General features: G+C 44.5%; 2 protein-coding genes across 2 annotated transcripts; one reads left to right on the forward strand and one right to left on the reverse strand.

The window, feature by feature from the left end:
- Positions 1–1,360: 1,360 nt before the first annotated feature.
- Positions 1,361–10,355, reverse strand: LOC139404549 (crystal protein-like). Its single transcript, XM_071147249.1, has 8 exons — positions 9,785–10,355; positions 9,340–9,541; positions 8,431–8,564; positions 6,309–6,436; positions 5,354–5,472; positions 4,863–5,003; positions 4,050–4,222; positions 1,361–1,813 (listed from the first exon to the last, which is right to left on the reverse strand). Exons 1-8 carry the CDS (start codon positions 10,301–10,303, stop codon positions 1,361–1,363), a joined length of 1,869 nt encoding a protein of 622 aa, XP_071003350.1. The 5' UTR covers positions 10,304–10,355.
- Positions 10,356–11,838: 1,483 nt separating this feature from the next.
- Positions 11,839–23,190, forward strand: LOC139404546 (uncharacterized). The gene is made up of 15 exons (XM_071147246.1): positions 11,839–11,922; positions 12,212–12,305; positions 12,601–12,873; positions 13,179–13,472; positions 13,878–14,129; positions 14,701–15,021; positions 17,338–17,423; positions 17,598–17,817; positions 18,149–18,310; positions 18,574–18,764; positions 18,960–19,111; positions 19,302–19,559; positions 19,956–20,109; positions 20,640–20,772; positions 23,066–23,190. The coding sequence occupies exons 1-15, from the start codon at positions 11,839–11,841 to the stop codon at positions 23,188–23,190; spliced, it is 2,799 nt and encodes a 932-aa protein (XP_071003347.1).
- The last annotated feature ends 1,062 nt before the right edge of the window (positions 23,191–24,252 follow it).

Raw genomic sequence — 24,252 nt, forward strand, 5'->3', positions numbered from 1 at the left:
AGAGAGCCAGAGAGAAGAGGGGGGGGGGATGGAAAGAGAGAGCCAGAGAGAAGAGGGGGGGGGGGATGGAAAGAGAGAGCCAGAGAGAAGAGGGCGGGGGGGATGGAAAGAGAGAGCCAGAGAGAAGAGGGCGGGGGATGGAAAGAGAGAGCCAGAGAGAAGAGGGCGGGGGATGGAAAGAGAGAGCCAGAGAGAAGAGGGGGGGGATGGAAAGAGAGAGCCAGAGAGAAGAGGGGGGGGATGGAAAGAGAGAGCCAGAGAGAAGAGGGGGGGGGGGATGGAAAGAGAGAGCCAGAGAGAAGAGGGGGGGGGGGATGGAAAGAGAGAGCCAGAGAGAAGAGGGGGGGATGGAAAGAGAGAGCCAGAGAGAAGAGGGGGGATGGAAAGAGAGCTAGAGAGAGAAGAGGGGGGATGGAAAGAGAGCTAGAGAGAGAAGAGGGGGGATGGAAAGAGAGCTAGAGAGAGAAGAGGGGGGTGGAAAGAGAGCTAGAGAGAAGAGGGGGGGTGGAAAGAGAGCTAGAGAGAAGAGGGGGGATGGAAAGAGAGCTAGAGAGGGGGGATGGAAAGAGAGCTAGAGAGGGGGGATGGAAAGAGAGCTAGAGAGGGGGGATGGAAAGAGAGCTAGAGAGAGAAGAGGGGGGATGGAAAGAGAGCTAGAGAGAGAAGAGGGGGGATGGAAAGAGAGCTAGAGAGAGAAGAGGGGGGATGGAAAGAGAGCTAGAGAGAAGAGGGGGGTGGAAAAAGAGCTAGAGAGGGGGGATGGAAAGAGAGCTAGAGAGAAGAGGGGGATGGAAAGAGCTAGAGAGGGGGGATGGAAAGAGAGCTAGAGAGAAGAGGGGGGAACGAGTAAGCTAGGGAGACCTACTAGATGTCAATCATCAGTATGTATGTTTTCAGGTCGTTCTGACCCAGCATGCATCTGAATGACCAATCTACCACTCTCTCTCTCCCCCAATGGCCATGCTTTTTTACGAAGATAACATTGAGTATTTCTCACTGTGATTTATTTGTCATAGAAAAAACATTATCCAAACTGATTCACATGTACAGCGACAGTGGGGTATTCATGTAGGAGTTCTCAAGTAGCCAACAAGTCACTGCACAAATCACATCAAATGAAGCAGCTGGGTATGAGAAATGGTTAGAAAACTAAAAACATGCAATCCTTCCAAAGTAGATACACAGATATGTTTCATACGTCAGGGGAGAGAAGGATGACTGCATCTTTTCATCCCCTCCTTCCCCTCCTTCCCATCATCTTCTTCTCTTCCCCTCGTCGTCTTCCCCTCCTTCCCCCACTCTATGTATGCATACATAACCAATACCAACACCATTGCCCGCCCCATGCCCACCCCATGCCCTAATAGATGCCCAGCTTGTCCCAGAAGTCACAGATATGGTCCCTGGTGCCCACCTGGGCATGGGAGCGGACAGTGAAGTTCATGACCAACCAGGAGCTGGTGTCCGAGTAGCGGGGCCAGGCCGGCAGGCGCTGCTGTCTACAGAAGCCGCTCTGTTGCATCCGTGAGGCCGGGTCCCCGGTGTGGGCGAATGTCCCCCAGTAACACAACATCCGATTGGACAGCAGCCTCTCGGGTGGGGCCAGCGTGAAGTTAGCCATGGAGGCAGTGTTGAAGAGGAAGGGCAGCTCAGCGCCGTGACACACGTGCTCGTAGCAGAAGGACAGACCGGACCACACACTGTGGTCCGATATCACATGGTCGAAGACGTACATCCACACGGCGCTGCCCACTTTGGTGCCTGCCCGGGCTGCCTTGCGGGAGGGGCAAAGGAAGACGTAGTCTGTCACAATCTGGAGGGAAGTAGAGAGGTCATTGAGTTCAATAGAATCTGGGCTAAAACAGAGAGATCATTGAGGTCAATAGAATCTGGGCTTAAACAGAGAGGTCATTGAGTTCAACAAAGAGAAAAGAGTCCCTAGTGGCTAGTGTGTGTGCTACAGAACTGCCGCTCAAAGCATTTTGTCTCGCTTGTTACCTGGAAACTATACTCAGGAAAACACTCAGTGCAGCCGCCTACGCGGCACAGAATCATCCAGAACACCTGTAACCCTCAGTGTCCTCAAAGGATATACACTGAACAAAAATATAAAACGCAACAATTTCAAAGATTTTACTGAGTTGCAGTTCATATAAGGAAATCAGTCAATTGAAATAGATTCGTTAGGCCCTAATCTATGGATTTCACAGGAATGGGAATACAGATATGCATCTGTTGGTCACAGATACCTCCCCTTCGCTTGCTCAACAGCTCACTTCATCTCCCCTTCTCCCCAGTTCACTTTCTCTACCACTCTCTCTCTCTCCCCCGCTCTCTTCCCCTTTACCTCTCCTTCGCACCTCCCAGGCTGAGCCATGTGGCCTCAGTGCAATAGCTGACATTTGTCATGACCCTCCCCTCCCCTGGGACCTGTCCTTTAGGAAGGGGGGGGGGGGGGGTCCTTCCTCCTATTCTGCTCCTCTTCACTGGGCACACACAGACAGTGAACTGTATATGAATACTAAACAGGTATGGGAGTGTCACCTTCTGCCCCCTGCCTCTCTCAGCACACTCATCTCTCACTTTAGATTCAAAACCTCCAGAGAAAGTACCTGAGGCTATTTACCATCCGAGCTCTCTGTTTCACATTTTGGATGTGGACTTGGAAATGAGAGCGTTTCCCTCACTACAGTGAATGCATGTATTCTACTGATGCAGTTTATGTATTCATTGTCTGTTGTTGTCTCTAGTGTGGTTGGAGTCAGTTTATCCTGTAATCCACACTGAACATCATCTAGCCTGAGCTGGTAGTGAAATAGCCTGGGCTGCATACTGAATATGGCTCTATCTGATGTCAACTCTCTGGCTGACTGGGTGAAGTTGCCCCTAGACACTGATCTTTGGTCAGTTTTGCATTTCCCCCAATACTGGTTAAGGTTAGGATGGGGGGAGGGGAAGCTGATCCTAGATCTGTAGCTTGGGGAAACTGTGATTGGGTAGTCTTCCTCTGTGTCTCTTATTTAATAAAGATCTGCTTCCACTGTGTGGTATACATCTCAAAGAGACAATGGCACTCTGCTCCAGACAGCACCACTAATGATTCTTTGAGGAGGATGGCCATGGGAGGAGCCTAAACAGAAATTTGTATTTTAGCACCCTCTGCTGGTAATCATGCGGAGTTGCACTATGAAGAACCAAACGATCAGAAGTAACCCATCTCTACACAGATTAAAATCAGAAAATATAAAGCGTTTACCTCTAAAATAATTCAGGCAGTTAGAAACCCAGCTCTCTGGGTTATTGTGATAGTTTGGTTAATCAAAAAAAGAATCGGAACCTAATACAAATTTGGTAGCATATAATTATAATGATTAAGTCCGTCCTGATTTTTTTGATGACTTGGACAGATCATTCCCACAGAGAATTGAGTAAGAGATTTTCAGCATGGGGAGTAGGGTGAAGGTACCGCTAGAGTAGACGCTTATCTTGGGTCAGTTTATCATTTTTTGTAGGTTAGGATTGGGGGAGGGGAAGCTGATCCTAGGTCTGTACCTACTGAAACCTTCTCCCCAGAGCTCAACAAGGCTCATCTAGATGCGGTGAGATGAAGCGAGGAGATGGGCAGATGTGTCCTCATCACGCTCCGAGGTCTCTCTCTACAGTCCACTGGCTGCAGATGTGACAGTCTAGCCCTACAACCACTGATCTGGAGCCTGACAATGAACATTGCCAAAACTTGTTGACTTTAATGTAAAACATTACTTTTTGGATGATTAATCAATGTCCTTTTTACATTCGATTAGTCTTTTATCTAACATGTTCGCATGGACAACACTGAGTTTCTCCCTGGCTACGTCCCAATGATCTCGTCTTCCTGATGTCTGGACCCGTTCACTACTCATTTAAAAGCATTGGATTGGTGTAGGCATAGGTTGGAGTTTCCATACCAGTAATTTCCTGCCAAATCCATTAAGGGAAGTGAACAAGTGCACACTTTGGGAGAAAGGAGAGATTATTGGGACGCACCCTTTGTGAAAGTCATATTTTACCTGAGCCAGCATGTCCCGTCGGTCAATGTCCTTGTACAGGGGCAGGTACTTGTGTAGGATCCTGAGGGCGTGCTGTTTGAAGATGGCCGCGGTGTAGACGGTGCACTCCACCGCAGACACAGGCTTGGTGAAGACCCCGTACATAAATATCACCCCCTCCTCTGAAGTGGTCCCTGCAAGGTTGTTGTACGTCAACAACATGCCTTCAAAATGTTGGTCCAAACGTTCTGGTATAATCTTGGTTGTGTTCATTAGGCACCAAACAGAAGAAATCGGGATGAAACAGGGAGGGAGGGACTATCTGGAATCATTTACATTTTCTATAGAATGTTTTAAACATTTGCGAGCCCTAATGAACACAACCCTGGTATGAATATAACCATGGATCCTGTAGAAGGGAAGGACACAGAACACATCAGGGATGAAGAATCTCTCCTACAGATGTGTTATGTCGAGTGGCCAGCTGAGAGGGAACCAATTGCACTTCACCATCTAACATTCAACTACTCAATCTAATTAAGTCACACCCTTAGCCAGCTTAGCCAAAGCCCAGGCATTGACTTGGGGAGCCAATGCAACTCTTCAGGTCTCTGGCAATGGTTACTCGTCATCACACATGCACCGAACCATCTCTGTAACCTTAAGTGTGTAACAGATGTCTTCACTAGTTCAGAGTACCTACTTTTAATATACTGTAAGTTGTTCTTGGAGTGTCCTGAAAGACATTTGCCAAATTAAATGTATTAAGTGTTATGGGGCCAGCCGTTAAAAGCTGTTCTGGTTAAATGTGAGTGTATTTCAAGTGGTCCATACCAAGGAGGACTGGTTTCTCCTTCTGCCAGTGGCCTTTCTGGAAGGCAGTCACAGCCTGCTCCTTGATCAGCTCTCCATCCACGTAGGGCCCCCAGGTCTCAAAGATCTCCAGGAACCTGAAGGGATTCACCACTTTGGAACCTGAGACAGAGAAGAGAGAGAGAAGAGAGATGAGGAAGGGTAAGAAAGAGAGAGTCAGAGAAAACAACAATTAGTTACTTACCAAAATACATCCTGCAAATATACATAAAATGACTCCCTGCTAAACAACTAGCTCTGTAATGAAATACACTTAAGCAACTCTGAGATGTTGATTTTGTCATGAATAAGGGCCAACTGAGATAGGTAGAGGGTCAACATTTGTTGTGTCCCAAATTGTTCCTTACTTTGACCCGAGCCCTATGGGGATAGGGGGCCATTTGGGTCACAACTCGGTCTAAAAACGGTCAGTCAGAGACAGACAGAGACACAGAAGAAGACTGGTCTCCTACTTGACTTAATCTGGGCAGCGAGGACAGCCTGAGGACTGAGGGACAGCAGGCACACGATGTCGCTCACAGAGCAGTTGGCCTGTCTGGCAAAGTCCCTCCCCAGCTTCAGGGCATCATGTCTGGAACAAAGAAAACAGACCACAGATAGTCTCTCTCTGCTCAATGGGAACATTAGGTAGTGCCACATCTCTTCCAGGAGAGTAACGACAGCTGGAGATGGAATGACTGTTTTACTAGGACATGGACTGGAACTTAAAGGTACCTCGTCTTCTTGGATGCATTAGCATGTCTAAACTGTAACCCCGAGGGGAGAAATAACATTGAATTTAATTGATTGAATTCAATTTTATTGAATTAATCCCATTTATTCCTTGTAGCTTGGCAGGCCGTATAACAAAACACTTATCAGGAAGGTCGGCGATTCACTTTTGTAGTCAATTTCACATATGGCAAGGATTACTCATTCAAAATGTGGGAAGGATAAGTTGATCTATATAGATGATAGAAGCAAAGTGAGGGTCTCCTTCTTAAACCTGAAATCCTGAATGGTGAAACCGCCACGTCTGTTTGGGATATTATAACAACGAAGAAGTTACTGGAAACAATGAACACTGTATTTTTCCCTTTGCCATCATCGCACGCGCGATAGAACAGTAGAATCCGTACTGACATTTATTTTGTTGCGTTGCACGACGCTCAGCTTCGTCAACAAAACAACAACAACAACGGCGGCGGTGGGGCGGACAGTGGGACCGTTTCCACTACGGCGGATTTCATCTTTTAAAGGAGTTAGCGATCAAGACCACCAGCTGAGTCATGTGTACATTCGGCCAACGGAAGGAAACGGACTGAAACAGGAAGATAAATGTGGATCTGTCCAATGAGAAATGCTTGTTTTTGCTGCAGTGTGCCCTAATGAACACTACCCAGATGTTAGGAGTTAGAGGTCACCGACCTGGTCTTGAGAGGGATGGAGAAGGGTAGGCTCTGGAACACAGCCTGTTTGAACAGGGGCTTACTGCTCTGGACCATCAGATGGAGGCTCACTGACTGGGCTCCTGCACTCTCCCCAAACATGGTCACCTGTTTTGGATGTTAATGAGCCATAATCAGGGTTGTGTTGTATATCCACAGACAGAGAAAATAACAACGTACACAAACACATAATCCTGATGGTTTTATGCCTCATTTAGATATAACGCAGGATGATAAAGCTGTTTATCTTTGATTGATGGAGTTGGGATACAGAACTGAAAGGCTTTCAACATCACTTTTACTGAACCAACCAGCGTGTGGTACTAGCTGTTTGTATGAGATGCCAGCAATTTCTCTTTCTGCATGATCCAACGAATGTGTTTGTGTTGGGTCTGCAGTAGGGCACAACTAGGGCTTCTGGAAAACCAGAGAATTTATTGAAAGTTCCTGGGATTTTGCAACCCTACTCTGCAGCATCGCTCCATCTCTGGACAGCACCTTTCCCCACTCAATAACCACTCAGAGAAATGTCATCAGGGCTGGAGGAGCTCTTCTCTGGACAGCACCTTTCCCCACTCAATAACCACTCAGAGAAATGTCATCAGGGCTGGAGGAGCTCTTCTCTGGACAGCACCTTCCCCACTCAATAACCACTCAGAGAAATGTCATCAGGGCTGGAGGAGCTCTTCTCTGGACAGCACCTTCCCCACTCAATAACCACTCAGAGAAATGTCATCAGGGCTGGAGGAGCTCTTCTCTGGACAGCACCTTCCCCACTCAATAACCACTCAGAGAAATGTCATCAGGGCTGGAGGAGCTCTTCTCTGGACAGCACCTTCCCCACTCAATAACCACTCAGAGAAATGTCATCAGGGCTGGAGGAGCTCTTCTCTGGACAGCACCTTCCCCACTCAATAACCACTCAGAGAAATGTCATCAGGGCTGGAGGAGCTCTTCTCCGGACAGCATCTTCCCCACTCAATAACCACTCAGAGAAATGTCATCAGGGCTGGAGGAGCTCTTCTCTGGACAGCACCTTCCCCACTCAATAACCACTCAGAGAAATGTCATCAGGGCTGGAGGAGCTCTTCTCTGGACAGCACCTTCCCCCACTCAATAACCACTCAGAGAAATGTCATCAGGGCTGGAGGAGCTCTTCTCTGGACAGCACCTTCCCCCACTCAATAACCACTCAGAGAAATGTCATCAGGGCTGGAGGAGCTCTTCTCTGGACAGCACCTTCCCCCACTCAATAACCACTCAGAGAAATGTCATCAGGGCTGGAGGAGCTCTTCTCTGGACAGCACCTTCCCCCACTCAATAACCACTCAGAGAAATGTCATCAGGGCTGGAGGAGCGCGTCGCTGTGCCTCACAGAGGCTGTTATTCTCCCAGTGGTGTGGCCTCACTACAAATCAGTCACGACAGCACCACGGGATATATAGAGGTCATTCAACAACAACCACTGCTGAAATACAACCAACAAGGTATTTCTATACATGGTCAGAATGTGAATATCTAGGTCAGTGTATCTGGAGTTTTTCCTGACCAGAGTTGGGATCAATTCCATTTCACTTCAGTCCATTCAGGAAGTAGACAGAAATTCCAATTCACTGTTCAATGACAACAATTGGAATATAAATGTATATTTACTTCCCGAATTGACTGAATTTAAATGGAATTGACCCCAACCCTTTCCCTGACCACCAACCTGGTACTTCATGCCCAACCCTGCACCTAACGCCCAACCCTGCACCTGAGCCCCAACCCTGCACCTGAGCCCCAACCCTGCACCTGAGCCCCAACCCTGCACAAAAAGAAGTGACGCCCAACTCTGCAACAAAACAAAAAGATCAGTTTGAGTCCGTTGAGATCATCAAGGACTTGAGGTGGTGGAAGAAAATCAGATGTTGTCATTTTGTATGACTGTGTGACTGTGGATCATTAGGCGTTAAATAGATAAAAAAAACAGACAAACAGGCAGGGACTACGTGGGCTAGTCTAAGAAACACTCATATTCGTTTTCCATTGCGAAACATTTGTAAATATTTTCCCTTGCCTGCTCTAATGAACACAACCCAGGATAATGTGTACGTGCTTGCCTTGCTGGGGTCGCCTCCAAACAGAGCAATGTTTTGTTGAACCCAGAGAAGAGCAACCTGCTGATCCAGGATCCCATAATTCCCGGTTGCTGAGGTTTTGGGGTCTTTTCCCGAGACGAGGAAACCAAACGCCCCTGCAATGATACAGCAAGTTCCTTGGACCATGAAAAACTATACACAAAACAATACACCTCTCAGAGGAGACTGGTGGGCAGAGATATAGGAGGACTGGCTAATCATAATGTCTGAAGTGGAATTGATGGAACGGATTCAAACACATCAACACATGGCGTTTTGATATGGTTCTATTTATGCCATTCCAGCCATTACAATTAACCCATCCTCCCATCTCTGCCCACCAGCCTCTTCTGACACCCACACAGATAATGGCCTTTTCTCAATGGTCTCACATACCCATATTGATCAGGCCACCACAGGGTCGCAACTCGCTACACCCACCAAATGGTATTTATTGAGGAGGGGATGGTAGAAGTCTAAGTCCACTTGAGAAAAGTATATTATATATACAGCAAGTTGATATACCCAGGGTCTTCTGCTAAATCAGACAAGCTCTCTGTTCAGAAATGTTTGAAATCACCATCCTAGTTTTGGGACTGTGTAAGATAATGTAATCAGCAAACACACTAATGAATCACAAAAGGTCTCTGGACTGTCTCTGCCCTGTTCCAGGTCTCTTATGAAAGAAACGATTTGATCTCAAGGAAACTAGCCTGGATAACTAGATAAAGGTTGTATAGTGAAGAGGTGTAGGGTGACGTTCCCTTGAAATACGGACCCTGGTCAGTTTGGCATTTCCCCCACTAATGGTTAAGGTTAGGTTTAGGGAAACGGATCCTAGATATGTACCTAGAGAAACTCCACCCCGGAGCTAAAGAACACCTGTCTTACCTAGCCGATACGCCATGCTCACCACCACAGTGTGAGTGAAGTTACTGATGAACCTCCCATCGTACAGGGGCTTGGAGGCTGAGCCAGCAATGAAATCTCCCCCGTGGATCCACACCATCACTGGCAGGGTTGTCAGTAAAGGGGAACTGAAGTTAACATCCAGAGGTACAAATATGTTGAGGTAGAGGCAGTTCTCACTCACCTATGGGAAGACACGTTTCATTTCAGAAACCAAATATTCACATTTCACACGCCATTTCACACGGCAAATAAAATACTCACATTATTGATGAATCAAAGACATTCCTGGATGTTATCGGGAGATTATTCAGGACTTTGTTAATTTCATGTTTCACTGTCAACACGCTGCACATGACACACTGCTAGAACATTGTGCTAAATCATAACAACATAATTATCGAGCCCATCTGTGTTAGTCCCCTACCTTCTGAGGGCACCTGTCAGATATAGGGCCACTGCAGCCTTGCATACAGGCGTCCCTCGGGTACGTGGCGTCGTGGACCCCCGGCCACGGGGTCACCGGTCTGGGGGGCTTCCAGCGGTGCGTGGCCACAGGTGGGTCCGCGTACGGTATCCCATAAAATATGTGGGACTTTTCCACTGTGAGTCCCTTGATCAACCCATTGTTGGTCAACACTATGGGGCCATAGTCAGGAATATCAGGGATGGTAGTCCTGGTGTTGAGTGTATTCTGGATGACTGGTTCCTCATCAGTCCAGATGGGAATGGAATCCTCTGGATCTCCAAGCTCCTCCAGTGAGTTTGTTTCAACGCGAAGGTCCCTGTTGATAGCCAGAGGCTGATCCCTGACCAGTAGTCCAGAGGAAGAAATCCTTCTAATAAACTCTGTAAGGTCGATCTCATTCTCAAACGTTGCCTCCTCTGCAAAAGACATCGCAAAGACCAGTGAGCAAAGCAGCAAGAAACAGTGACAGCTCTCCATCTTTCCTGAATGAATTATTAGAAAGTATTAGCCAGGGTCTCTCAGTCAGGTCAGATCATTCTCCAGTTGCGTCCTAGCTGGTGCAGAAAATGGAAGCCTAAACTCCTACACAGATGAGTAAGGGGGAAATGCTTCTTCCTTTTCAGGCTTTCCTTTTCATACCATATTTGGTAAGGAGAGGAAGTCGAGTGGCAGGTCAGAGGGACTATATCAATCAAGACAAAGACAAAGAGAGTAGGCGTTCCCTAACAGAAATATGCAAATTAACACTAATATGCACCAATAATATATTTATAGTTTGCGCTTGGCTCTGCCCACCTCCTTGATTGAGTGTTCACAGTGTGAAAATGATTCCCATGTAAAAGCCCCATGTGAACGATCTTGGGTTTAACAATAAGAATCTTTGGTTCTTACAGAGGCCTGTGTGGATACTCATGACACTAATTTGGCCAATTGGACAGTTCTCAGACAGAACTTCCCTTGTCAGACAACTGTGAATTAGGACTCATGACTGATATACTTGGGATAGCCAGGACCCTGTGATGCACTTCCAGTAATGGGAGGCAGGTGGTCTTTCCTTTACCTAACGAGATAATAGGTTCCCATGATGTGAAGCTCAGCTCATTCTTGGGTGGTCACAATATTGCTCTGTGTGACGTTTCCTCTAGATACAGATCTAGGATCAGATTCCCCTCCCCCCAATCCATATCTGTAACATTAGTTAAACATCATAATATATGATATTATGCAAATCATTTGTGATCAAACCTGCACCAAGACAGTGGGCCCTATCAGATTGACCTGCACCTGTTAGTCATTATTAGTCGATGACGTCAGGTCAGTCGTTTGTTTTCGTCAACTCAATCACGCTTACCCATACCTGAGTGCAAAATAACAGCCGCAAGAAACATGTAGGCTAAACATATACTTAATTTCGTTCTTGTATTATTCATTTAATGGTGAATTAAGGTGGCCATGATTATTGATAAAGAACACCGAATTTGCTTTTGCAGGACCTGTTTCGCGTTTCCATTTATATTGTTCATTCTTGTACCTCACACGATATCTCTCGGTAAGTAGCCTGTGCGTGCTAAGTGCGTTATTGTCGTGTTTGTAATTGATACTGAGTGGCTATGCTGTTTCCACATCAATTATGAGTTACACACAAACATATATTTAGTTTAATTTCCTCCCGGGACGCGAGGTTTTGGTTGTAACGTTAGCTTCTTACAATCTGCAGGAAGCTGCAGTAGTTTTACTTTCTCCATATGTTGGAAAATCAGCAACAATTCCTTGTTTGGGAGGTAAACAAGTCCAGTATTTCATAAACACATAATCATGCCAAACTTCTGAACCATGCACTTGGCACTAACTTACACCTATGTGTCTTGTTCACTTTGATTCTCTACAGTTGGCCAGAAGGACATTTATGGTTGAACACCACCAAATTGAAATCCATTTGGAGAGAGGACACATTTTCGTCTTTGACAGTTGCCACTACTGTGGAACACAAATTGACACTTCATTATGGTGTCATGGTTCGGAAGTGGATATTCTCCATCTTCCCAGGTCTTCCACACTTCCACTCATTGACTTTATTTAAGTACAAACACTGTTCTGTATCCATTGATCTAAACAAATTATGCAATATTTTAGTTCTGTGATTCTGAGATTACCATTGGTGTTCATTAGATCAGGATACAGTATAATAATTGTTTTCTTCACTTGAAGGTTCACATTCCATTGAGTTCAGAAGTATACATAAACCTGACCAACAGCCCATCAATAGCACTCTGGTGGGTAGACCTGTAATATAAGTGATGACATTCTCCTCTTATCTGGTGTCACCATAATGTCCCTTTTGAATGAAAGATTAATGTTTGTCCATTCTCATGTTATCGCTCTTAGGAAGCCCTGGAGTTGTTCTCCACCAATGAGGTGTTTGCGTGTGAAAACAGCACTCTGTACCTCTATCAGGATCCAAACTTCATCCTCATGCTCGGTAACGTTGTTACGTCTTTGTCTTTGTTTGAGAGAGAGAGGGGGACCGAGAGAGCCACAAAGGGAGAGGGATAAATAAATGGAGGGAGGGAGATGGAAGGAGAGAGATGAATGAAGGTAGGTAGATGGAAACATGGATCGTCAGAAAGGCAGACAGACATGAGACTCAAAAGGGAGTGAGAGCAAAAGTGAAATCAAGATGGAGACAGAATTCAGGTGATGATCTGGGAATATGCCTACTATACCACTGGTGTGCAGGTCATAAATGTAGTCATCACTCCCATCTCCTCTCCTAGGTCACACCGTGCGCTACCCCTTGAAGCTGGAGTCCAGGAGTACCTCCATGTTACTGGTGTCCTGGAAAGAGAAGATGCAGCCCCCGGCTGCCCCTGTCCCCGTCCACTCTGTGTCCCTATACCACTCTGAGATGAAGGCCTACGCTGCCCTTAGTGTGGACAGTACCCACTCCAACCACTACCGCTTCACAGCCCTGGAATCCTGCAGTTCCTATGCTGCCTGTGTGGAGGTGGCAGGCAGCCACTCGCTTACCTGTCTCTCCACTATCACAGGTACAGTTGGGGTGTATTCATTAGTGCATACTGTAGCAAAACTAATACACTAGTTCCTAGTGAATACACTCTTGGTAGCTCTAGTCGTTGTCACCCTGTGTAATCGCACCGATCTTTCTTAGAGGTTCAAACTGTTATTTACAGGCCTTTTTGATGATATAAAATAATAAAGTATAGATTTTTGAGGAATATAACTTATGTCCTGTCCCATGAGCTCGCTACTGATGAGTAGCACTGTGTTGTATTGATATTTATGGAGTAATTACTTTGTTACATATTGCTGCATAATTGCTATTCATATCCAGACCCAGAAGTCCCCAGACATTTCCAGGTGACGACGTGGAACAGCAGCAGTGTCACAGTGTCCTGGGACTGTCCCGACAACCGCAAGTTCTCCTTCTTCCTTGTCACGGTCCTCTACCTCAATGGCACCAACCATGTATTGGAGGAGAGGTCATTCAGGCACACACTGGACACCTTTGTGTTCTCTCAATCTGACCTGCCGCCCTGTAGCAGGGTGAAGTTTGGCCTGCAGACGGTGTGCCAGGCAGGCACGGAGGCTCGCCACAGCAGAATGGTCCTCATCAAAGGGAATACTGGTAAGATCCACCTAGTTGATGCTATGCTAGGCTGAGTGTCAATAGCCTTAAGTTTCATCCCCTCGTCTCCTTCCCTTTTATATGCGCAAATCTGAGGGTAGGACCGGTGTTCTGAGGAGGGTAGGACCGGTGTTCTGAGGAGGGTAGGACCGGTGTTCTGAGGAGGGTAGGACCGGTGTTCTGAGGAGGGTAGGACGGGTGTTTTCACCTATTCTAACAGAGTTCTCTGATCACTGCAAATGAGGGGAAGGAGAAAAGAGGAAATCACTTCTATTGACATGCAGCCAAAGTAAACCCATAACATCTGTTCATCCAAGGCACTGGTTTCACACAGTCTTGAATTGCCTTTCTCCTACTTTGCTTACGGTGAACACTTTTGGAAATGACTATCGGCCTTCTCTTTAGTCCACTCAGAAATCGAGAACCTGTGGCAGACCTCCTCGGGGCCGGACAACTACACCCTGAGCTGGGTGGTGAGGAACACTTCTTCTATCTCCATGTTCAGGATCTACCACCAGGGGGTGCTCCACTACACCACCCTGCTCACCAGCCACACGGTGGCCAGCCTTCTGCCGTGCAGCCAGTACTTGGCTAGAGTAGAGGCGCTGTGTGGAGACAGCGTGGTCATGAGCTCCAAGACCGTACTCGCTCGCACAGGTAAACTGGAGCCAAACTGGGCTCATGTTGAGCGGTTGCGTGATTGATGTTTGGGCAGCTCATGTCTATTTTTGACTAGGTTAGAGATTCATTTAGGGGGGATTGAATGGATAAAATGAATAACGATAACCTAATCATTTAATCAGCTTGATTGGTGATTAAATAAAGTGCGATCACATGCTTTTATGTACATGCTTTTGTTCCAATCCAACACCTGATTCAACTATTCGTGATTGATTGATTAGTTCAGTAGACAGTATGTATGGCAGCAGTACTGGGCTGGAACACAAACCTGCCCACCCTGTAGAGACTATAGGACCAGTATTGAAGACCACTACAGTATTGCAGACCTGTATCTGCTATGTTGGGCGGGTATTTGCTTTCTCCTCTCTCTTTTCAGGGGTGATGTTTCCCCTAGGTACAGATCTAGGATCACATTCCCTTCCCCCAATCCTATTTTTATTTTTTTTGTGTGTGTGAATTTTTCTCCCCAATTTCGTGGTATCCAATTGTTTTTTAGTAGCTACTATCTTGGGTCAACTGCACCCTACTCCGTTCTTCTCTCTCCTAGGACCCAGAGGTGTTTCAGAACTGCGCTACCGTCCTGAGGACTCTACAGCGCTGTGGATTGGTGGGACCGGACAGGGCCTGGCCTTTCAGTACCAGCTGTCTTATGACAATGGCTCGACCATCCAGCAAGGCTGGCTGATGGAGCCTTTGCTCCCCCTCCTGGGGCTCATTGAGGGTGCGCGCTATGCCCTGGACGTGTGGGAAGAGTGTGACGGCGAGTGGAGCGCCGACCCGGCCCTGGTGTGTTTCGATGGAGTCAACGTTTCCGTCAACGCCCTCGTGCTGCCGGTGGCGTCCACCCTGAGGCCGAATGAAGACAAAGGTTGGTGTCATCTGGGCTGTGTTCAGTAGGGCACAACGTTGTGGAATTATCATATATACAGTACCAGTCAAAGGTTTGGACACCTACTCATTCAAGGGTTTTTCTTTATTTTTACTATTTTCTACGTTGTAGAATAATAGTAAAGACATCAAAACTATGAAATAACACACATGGAATCATGTAGTAACCAAAAAGTGTTAAACAAAATATATTTTAGATTTTAGATTCTTCAATGTAGCCACCCTTTGCCTTAATGACAGCTTTGCGCACTCTTCACATTCTCTCAACCAACTTCATGAGGTAGTCACATTGGAATGCTTTTCCAACAGTCTTCATACATATGGTGAGCACTTGTTGGCTGCTTTTCCTTCACTCTGCGGTCCAACTCATCCCAAACCACCTAATTTGGGTTATGGTCAGTGATTGTGGACCCAGGTCATCTGATGCAGCACTCCACCACTCTCCTTCTTGGTCAAATAGCCCTTATGTAGGTGTTTTGGGTCATTGCCCTGTTGAAAAACAAATGATAGTCCCACTAAGCGCAAACCAGATGAGAAGGTGTATCACTGCAGAATGCTGTGGTAGCCATGCTGGTTAAGTGTGCCTTGAATTCTAAATAAATAATTGAGTGTCACCAGCAAAGCACCATCACACCACCTACATGCTTCACCTAGTCTGCCTCTCACAAAGACACGGCGGTTGGAACCAAAAATCTTGAATTTGGACACATCAGAACCAAGGACAGATTTGCACCAGTTTAATGTCCATTGCTCGTGTTTCTTGGCCCAAGCAAGTCTCTTCTTCTTAATGGTGTCTAGTTGTGGTTTCTTTGTAGCAATTCAACCATGAAGGCCTGATTCACGCAATCTCCTCTGAACAGTTGATGTCTGTTACTTGAACTCTGAAGCATTTATTTGGGATGCAATTTCTGAGGCTGGTAACTATAATGAACTTATCCTCTGCAGCAGATAATTCTGGGTATTCCTCTCCTGTGGCGGTCCTCGTGAGAGCTAGTTTCATCATAGCACTTGAAGGTTTTTGCGACTGTACTTGAAGAAACTTTCAAAGTTCTTGACATTTTCTGTAATGATTGACCTTCATGTCGTAAAGTAATGATGTACTGTCATTTCTCTTTGCTTATTTGAGCTGTTCTTGCCATAATATGGACTTGGTCTTTTACCAAATAGGGCTGTCTATACCAACCCTACATTGTCACAACACAAATGATTGGCTCAAACGCATTAAGAAATTTCACTTAAGGCACACCTGTTAATTGATATGCATTCCAGGTGAAAACCTCATGAAGCTGGTTGAGAGAATGCCAAGAGTGTGTAAAGCTGTCATCAAGGCAAAGGGTGGCTACTTTGAAGAATCTAAAATATATTTTGACATGTTTAACACTTGTTTGGTTACTACATGATTCCAGATGTGTTATTTCATAGTTTTGATGTCGTCACTATTATTCTAAAATGTAGAAAATAGTAAAAATAAAGAATAACCCTTGAATGAGTAGGTGTGTCCAAACCTTTGACTGGTATTGACTGGTATTGTATGTGCAAACGTGCCTCTGATGCGTAGAGTAAGGAAGCACGTTATCTCTATTAACGTCATTTCGATCCCGTGTTCCATGACGTTTGTCTACTGAACCTACGCCAGATGTTTATTGTTGGGTGGGTTTAGGAGAGGAAGAAATGGATGTTTATATTGTTGGGTGGGTTTAGGAGAGGAATAAATGGATGTTTATATTGCTGGGTGGGTTTAGGAGAGGAAGAAATGGATGTTTATATTGTTGGGTGGGTTTAGGAGAGGAAGAAATTGATGTTTATATTGTTGGGTGGGTTTAGGAGAGGAAGAAATGGATGTTTATATTGTTGGGTGGGTTTAGGAGAGGAAGAAATGGATGTTTATATTGTTGGGTGGGTTTAGGAGAGGAAGAAATGGATGTTTATATTGTTGGGTGGGTTTAGGAGAGGAAGAAATTGATGTTTATATTGTTGGGTGGGTTTAGGAGAGGTAGAAATGGATGTTTATATTGTTGGGTGGGTTTAGGAGAGGAAGAAATGGATGTTTATATTGTTGGGTGGGTTTAGGAGAGGAAGAAATGGATGTTGCAGGAACAGATTTGCTATTCTACATGCACTTGATATGATCAGTTAAAGCGTTTTCTTTAAACGAGTGCTTTGTTAATTGTCTTCTCGTGCATTTTTATGCTATTACTTATGAAATTAAACTGCTTTGGCTTATATACTCAGACTTTCCATGTACACAATGTTTATGGCTTTGTTTTGCTGTAGGGTTGATGTTTTGTTTTCTCAGTTCTAGCCTTTATTGTGCCTTGGTTAATGGTGTTGGACCCAAAGACTGAGCCCTGGGCTGAGCTGAAGCGCATCTACGAAAAACTAGTGAGTGTCTTTGGGCACCAAATGGAATAAAACTGACTGAAACCGAGAGGGACTACTTGGACTTGACAAGAAACGTTAACTTAAACATATTACAAAAAATAAAAAAATTCTGTCATGTGGTCTTATGAACACAACCCTGGCCTCCCTCTCACTGACATTTATTCATGCCCATAGCTGGAGGAGCTTTTGAAAGAGTACCCAATTAAGACCAGGGTGGAGTTGGTTGCGTTCAAGGAGCTGGAAGGCGAATCCAAAACTAAGATTACCTTTCAAGGCTTTGACGCTTCCATAACCGACGTAGACTTACCGCTACCACCTGGCGAGCAGCTGGACCATATCCAGTCCCTCCAGCCGCCCAATATCACAGTCAAGGACGGGATCATCTACTGGGATGGTAAGAGAACCACTAACAGCATCGCATGGAGTATCGTCAGATTTCTTTTAACATTTCATGTCTTTTAAACTTGTGTGATGCGCTCAAACTATAATTCTTGCCTACCTAGGCGGTTACCTGTCCCAAATGTGGGGTTTGTATGTTGCTTGGCACACTATCACTGAAATAATGGAACTCTGTGCATTACACAGAATGCTGCTGCTGTTTTTTTATGCTCCATTGTAAAGTCAGCTTCCCCTCTCCCAATTCTAACCTTAACCATTAGTGGGGGAAATGAGAAACTGACCCAAAAGCAGCGCCTAGGGGTAACTTTACCCTCCCTTTTGGACAGACCCAGATGAGTGTGCGACGCCTGACCTGAACAGGTGTGATGCCAACTCTTTGTGCGTCAACACTCTGAACTCCTATACCTGTGTGTGTCAACATGGCTTCTATGACGTCGGGCCCGCCTTCGTTCCCCCTCCTACCCCTGCCTCACATCCTGTCTGTTATGGTCAGTTAGCTTCTTGTTATCAATATGTCTGTTGGTGTACCTTTTTTTGTATTCAATACTACACCACCCCTGTTTACTGATGGGTCATGTTCAATAGGGCACACAACGGATAACGTTTTGTTTTAAACGTGTTGCAATGGAAAACAAGCATTTTCATTGGAGAAGTTCAGGCAGTCCCTCCTTGTTTGTCTGGTTTCTTCTGTTCTGTGCCTAATGAATAAGACGCTGAATCCTTTTGAGGGTAAAGAAATTAATTCCAACAGAAAAAGGGATGTTCACCCAGTGCCTGACGAGATCGATGGCCGGAGGTATCGCCAAAGCCTTCCTGATTGGCTACTTTGGTGGCGACGTGACGGTTGTCTTGAATGAAGGCCGTTGTACCATGGAGGAGAGCGAGACGCTCTACCACTTCCACGTGTTGCGTAAACCCTCGCAGTGTGGAACGATACGGCTGGTGAGTGACCATGCATTCAGATATGCAAAGGGATTATAATGGAATCTATAACCGGTCACACTGGATACCTGCCAAGCACTACTGTAATGTAATTATGCCATTGTGCACAGCACTGCGGATTAAATGGGATTGTATGTTTGTGCATGCGTATGCTTGTGCGAATGTGTGTGTGTTTACATGCTTGTGTGTGTCCAGGTGAACAGAACACACATCGAGTTCCGGAATACTCTGACAGTGACCTTGAGCAGAGAGAGGACCATCACACGAAGAGATCTCAAGGTTATCTGGAAGTGCATCTACCCCCGGAACTATGTCCGCAACACCCAGATAAACGTAGATCTGGAGTGGTAAGAAAAGATAGATCGGAGTAATTCTGGGGCCAGGAGATGTTTCTGATTAGGTGACCTACAAGGAAAAACTGGTCCTGTAGCCTGGCAAGGCTTGCAAATGGAGGGAATATTACCGGTACCTTTTGAAATGTACAAGTAATCTTTTGATTCATACAATGGATCAGAATCCCCTCTCTACCCCCTCCAGGATCACCTCCCACTCTGTGGTGGAGTACAACTCCTCCCATCAGCTGGGTCTGGCCATGACCATGTACAGCGACAACTCCTTCTCCTACGGCTACAGAGACTCCATCGCCCTCCACCTCAGTGACGTACTCTTCTTCGAGGTGGCCCTCCTGACAAACAACACGTTCGCCTCGGAGGTCCTGCTAGAAGTGATTTCCTGCTGGGCCACAGAGAGCCCGGATCCACAAGACGAAACCAAGGGCTTCTTTCTCCTAGATGGGTGGGTTACTGTACTGGGTCATATTCATTTGTGCACACAAAAAACAAGAGTTTGTTATTGGAGAAGTTCAGGTAGCCTCGCCTGTTTTAGTCCATTTTCTTCTGTTTGATTTCTAGTGAATATGACCCTGGTGTGAAATATGGTATTCTAAACTCGGGGCTGCGTTCAATCGAGCAATATAAAATGTCATGTAGAGGCATTATGTGATGGTGGGGATAGGTTATTAGAGTATAGGGTTCTTTTGTTGAGGTATAAAATATTATTTGTTTTTGGACAACATGGTACCTCCATGTTTTCAAACATTATCTTCTGTTTCAAACCTACTGGGCATGACCCTGGATTTTCAAGACTTAAAAAAAAGCAGTTTGGGATCATTCCCTATTCTCTTGTCCTCAGCTGCCCTGTTGACAGCACCTTTCATTGGCTGTCTGTGAACGGTGTGTCACAGAGGAGCAGATTCTCCATTCACATGTTCACTATGCCCAAGGAGTTACCCATCTACATGCACTGCCTGGCCCGGATATGCAGTCACGATGAGGACTGTACTACGGTAAATTTCTAACAAGTTCAAGTCTATTTGCCATTATAAATATATTGAAAATCTTAGTAGTTGTTCAGTTTAAAAATGGTAAGAATGATTAGGACATATGTATTAGACCTTACAAATACACATAGAAATGTGTTACAGAGCAGTCATTTTAATTGAAAGTAAGTCTAAGAAGCGGTAGATCTTTCTATATGAGCTATTTCTATGCTTTCCAATTCTAAGTTTAGTTTTTGTGTCTCTTTAGTTTTTGTACACCAGCTTCCAACGGCTGAAAATATTTCACAGCGGTTTAGATGGTATAATGATTCTTACACTATACTTACTTGTTTAGTCACAAACTGAAATTAGGCAAACTATTAGCATTTTAGCAACCAGGAAATGGTTGAGATTTCTGCATAGTGCATCTTTTTAAAGCTGATATTCACCTTTGCTCAACAAACATCTGTATTGATCGGACAAACAGTTATGCACATTTATTAGTAATGACTTGGTCATTATTGTTTTTATACCTATTTTCCTATGATTCTCTGTAGAACTGTACCACCCACAGACTTTCAAAGAGATCAACAGCTAGATGGGATCCATACATCAATGTAGCTGTGGTCGTGTCTGCAGGACCACTGATGGTCACCCCCGAGGCGGCACCAGGGACCAAACTCTCCAACTGTGAGTTGGTGTGATGTGAAACGTTTTGAGCGTTGCCGATATCGTTTTAATCTATACATTTATTTCTGAAACTTCTGTAACATTCTTGAACAGGCCTGTGGTACCTGGGGATGCTCCAAATGATGTATTGGATACTAATTCAGTTTGTAACAGGGATATGTGAATGCTTCCATGCAGCAGTTACACCTTAACTCGTGTAAATCACCAGCAGCAATTTTTCAACAAACTGTTACATGGCGATACTTCCATAATTGGAACTTACCAGTGTCTTCTCAACTGCCGTCGTGGAGCATTGGAACTTAGAAAATGCTCAGTTTATAAAATGAAATACATTATTGCTCAATGAGGTGATCTTAACAATGTGTACTCCACCATATTGTCTGTTTCCGATCTTCCGGATCGATCAAGACACTTAGGTGTCCACGCCAAAGTGTTTCATGTCATGACCGCAACTCAGAAATCAAGTGTCAATTCTTTATTTTATTTCACATTTATTTAACCAGGTAGGCCAGTTGAGAACAAGTTCTCATTTACAACTGCGGCCTGGCCAAGATAAAGTAAAGCAGTGAGAGACAAACAACAGTATTTATTCCATGTGTAAAACGTACAGTCAATAACACAATAGAAAAAGTCTATAGTGTGTGCAAATGGCGTAAGGAGGTAAGGCAATAAATAGGCCATAGCAGCGAAGTAATTACAATTTAGCAAATTAACACTGGGGTGATAGATGTGCAAGTAGAAATACTGGTGTACAAAAGAGCAACAACAAAAAAAGTAAATAAAAACAATATGGGGGTAAGGTAGGTAGTTGGATGGGCTATTTACAGATGGTCTGTGTACAGCTGCAGCGATCGGTAAGCTGCTCAGATAGCTGATGCTTAAAGTTAGTGAGGGAGATATGTCTCCAACGTCAGCGATTTTTGCAGTTTGTTCCAGTCATTGGCAGCAGAGAACTGGAAGGAAAGGTGGCCAAAGGTGTTTGCTTTGGGGATGACCAGTGAGATATACCTGCTGGAGCGCATGCTACGGGTGGGTGTTATGGTGACCAGTGCGCTGAGAAGGCGGAGCTTTACCTAGCAAAGACTTATAGATGACCTGGAGCCAGTGGGTCTAGCGACGAATATGTAGCGAGGGCCAGTGGTGGGTGGTATATGGTGCTTTGATGATGAAACAGATGGCACTGTGATAGACTGCATCCAGTGTGCTGAGTAGAGTGTTGGAGGCCATTTTGTAAATGCCATCGCTTTGACACCCGCCTGTCCCAATCAATGAGAGATGACTAAGATGCTGGTGTATAATTGTTGGGTGGTTCCAGGAAATTTGTCCCTTTTGGGTGTTGTAACTTTTCTTTTTTTTCACCTGATTTTAACATTCTGTCATAATGAACACATGTTCAACATAATACTTGTTTTTTTCCCCCATCAAGGTTAAATAATAGGCACTGACTATAGTAATTGTAAGTGTCAATTAAAGGGACAGGGTTGACGATTTCATCTTAAATCAGCCCTAAATCCTCTTGTGACGGGGGATGGAAGTTTGTTGTATGCAACAGGGAGGGACAATTGAATGCAAGCTTTACAAAATAAATTTAACTGTTAAAACATTTCTAGCCTGTATATGGCTAACGGGGTTATTAACATGTTATGCTCAACCTGCTCAGTTTTCCACCAGAAAGAGTAGAACCAGCTTTTACATTATGATTTGACTAAGATGTGTCTTTTGAAAAAATTATTTAAAATCGATTAGGTTCATCATATTAAAACGTGAGTTCAGTTCACGTAACAGGTTTGACCTTAAAATGAGGGACAAGTTTTTTTCTTAATGTATCTCTAATCGTATGAAATAAATAACTCTTCAGAAAAGACTTTGTCAAAGCAGCAAAAATATCTAGGGCTTTACAATGATGGTGAAAACATGGAGAAATGTTGGTCCTAAGTCGGGTAAAAGTATTATTAGAAATCAGATTTAATTACATTTTCCATGTGGTCAATATTAATGGGAACTTCGTCTTTTAAAATCAAATATTGGTGGACAATTTATACTTAAAATATCAGATGCTAAAGGTATCCTGTTCTATTACTTCATGAAGCAAAAATGTTATTTGATTATGGAGCATTTACTAAATTCCAATGTTTCACCTGCAACTAGAGATGGGAGTTGAGAAGACCCGGAAAGTTCAAGTTGAAAATGTATCAACATTTTAAAGGTTATTAAACAAATTGCGGGTGTATGGAAGCATACACATCACCCTTACAGAGTACAGCTATAATTCAATGTGTCTGTTTCCTTGCAGGGGATGAGGCTTTGACAATGATCTACGTTGTGGGAGGAACCATGGGTGTCTTGATGTTGACGATGCTTGGTGTGAGCGCAACAAAGGCTATAATGAATTATTATGAGAGAGCAAGGCCTCAATAAAAACACAGAACCACATCTATTTTTCCTTTTGTCCTGAGTATCAGGGATTCATTCAATATGTTTTGTACAGATGTCTTCACTAAGTAAATATTGCCAAAATGAACAATTAACATTAAATGCCACCAGTAGGTGTACGGTGGCTTCTAATGCTATTGGTGGTAGGCTACCTCAGTCGACAAATTGTGACGGGCACACCCAAACCACTTGCCAATATATCAAATGACTTAACTACACTGAACCAAAATATAAATGAAACATGTGAAGTGCTGGTCCCATGTTTCATGAGGTGAAATAAAAAAAATCACAGATTGTCCATACACACACAGCTTATTTCTCTCAAATACTGTGTACAAATTTGTATGTCCCTGTTAGTGAGCATTTCTCCATTGCCAAGATAATACATCCACCTGAATGGTGTGTGTGTGGTCGTGGAAAAAGTACCTAATTGTCAAACTTGAGTAAAAGTAGAGACATTATAGAAAATGACTCAAGTGAAAGTCACCCAGCGAAATACTACTTGAGTAAAAGTATTTGCTTTTAAATAAACTTAAGTATCAAAAGTAGATGTAATTGCAAAAATGTACAAGTATAAATAATTAAAATTCCTTAACCAAATGGCACTTTTTTTTTTTTTACCGATAGCCAGAGGCACACTGCAACACTCAGACATCAAATCAAACTGTTTGTCACATTCACTGAATACAACTGTAGACCTTACCAGGCTTGGAAGTATTTCTGTCTAATAAGGCCTGTGTGTGGAAAAACTCATGATGATTGGCTGGGCCTATGCCCTCCAAGGCCCACCCATAGCTGCACCACTACCCAGTCATGTGAAATCCATAGATAACTGGCCTAATTTATTTCAGTTGACTGATTTCCTTAAATGAACTAACTCAGTAAAATCTTTGAAATTGTTGCATTTATATTGTTCAAGCCAATTTAATTATACCGAAGTGTTTGAGAGGCGCACTGCCCGCAACTCCAATAAATATGCACTTTGAAGGAAGTTGCTAACTAGCATTAGCACATTGACTTGACGTCTATGGGAGAAGCTAGCATTCT

Source organism: Oncorhynchus clarkii, unplaced genomic scaffold (assembly GCF_045791955.1).
Source record: "Oncorhynchus clarkii lewisi isolate Uvic-CL-2024 unplaced genomic scaffold, UVic_Ocla_1.0 unplaced_contig_1657_pilon_pilon, whole genome shotgun sequence".
NCBI classification, from domain to species: Eukaryota; Metazoa; Chordata; class Actinopteri; order Salmoniformes; family Salmonidae; genus Oncorhynchus; species Oncorhynchus clarkii.

What these genes read in the sequence shown, in the direction of transcription:
- LOC139404549 (XM_071147249.1), bottom strand. Translation starts at nt 10,303, where the DNA reads ATGGAGAGCTGTCACTGTTTCTTGCTGCTTTGCTCACTGGTCTTTGCG. An exon ending in CGCTGCCCAGATTAAGTCAA is followed by an intron (nt 5,004 to 5,353) that starts GTAGGAGACCAG and finishes TCTCTGTCTCAG; the next exon opens with GTTCCAAAGTGGTGAATCCC. An exon ending in GACGGGACATGCTGGCTCAG is followed by an intron (nt 1,814 to 4,049) that starts GTAAAATATGAC and finishes ACTTCCCTCCAG; the next exon opens with ATTGTGACAGACTACGTCTT.
- LOC139404546 (XM_071147246.1), top strand. Translation starts at nt 11,839, where the DNA reads ATGGTTCGGAAGTGGATATTCTCCATCTTCCCAGGTCTTCCACACTTC. An exon ending in AGCGCATCTACGAAAAACTA is followed by an intron (nt 17,424 to 17,597) that starts GTGAGTGTCTTT and finishes TCATGCCCATAG; the next exon opens with CTGGAGGAGCTTTTGAAAGA. An exon ending in CTCACATCCTGTCTGTTATG is followed by an intron (nt 18,311 to 18,573) that starts GTCAGTTAGCTT and finishes TAATTCCAACAG; the next exon opens with AAAAAGGGATGTTCACCCAG.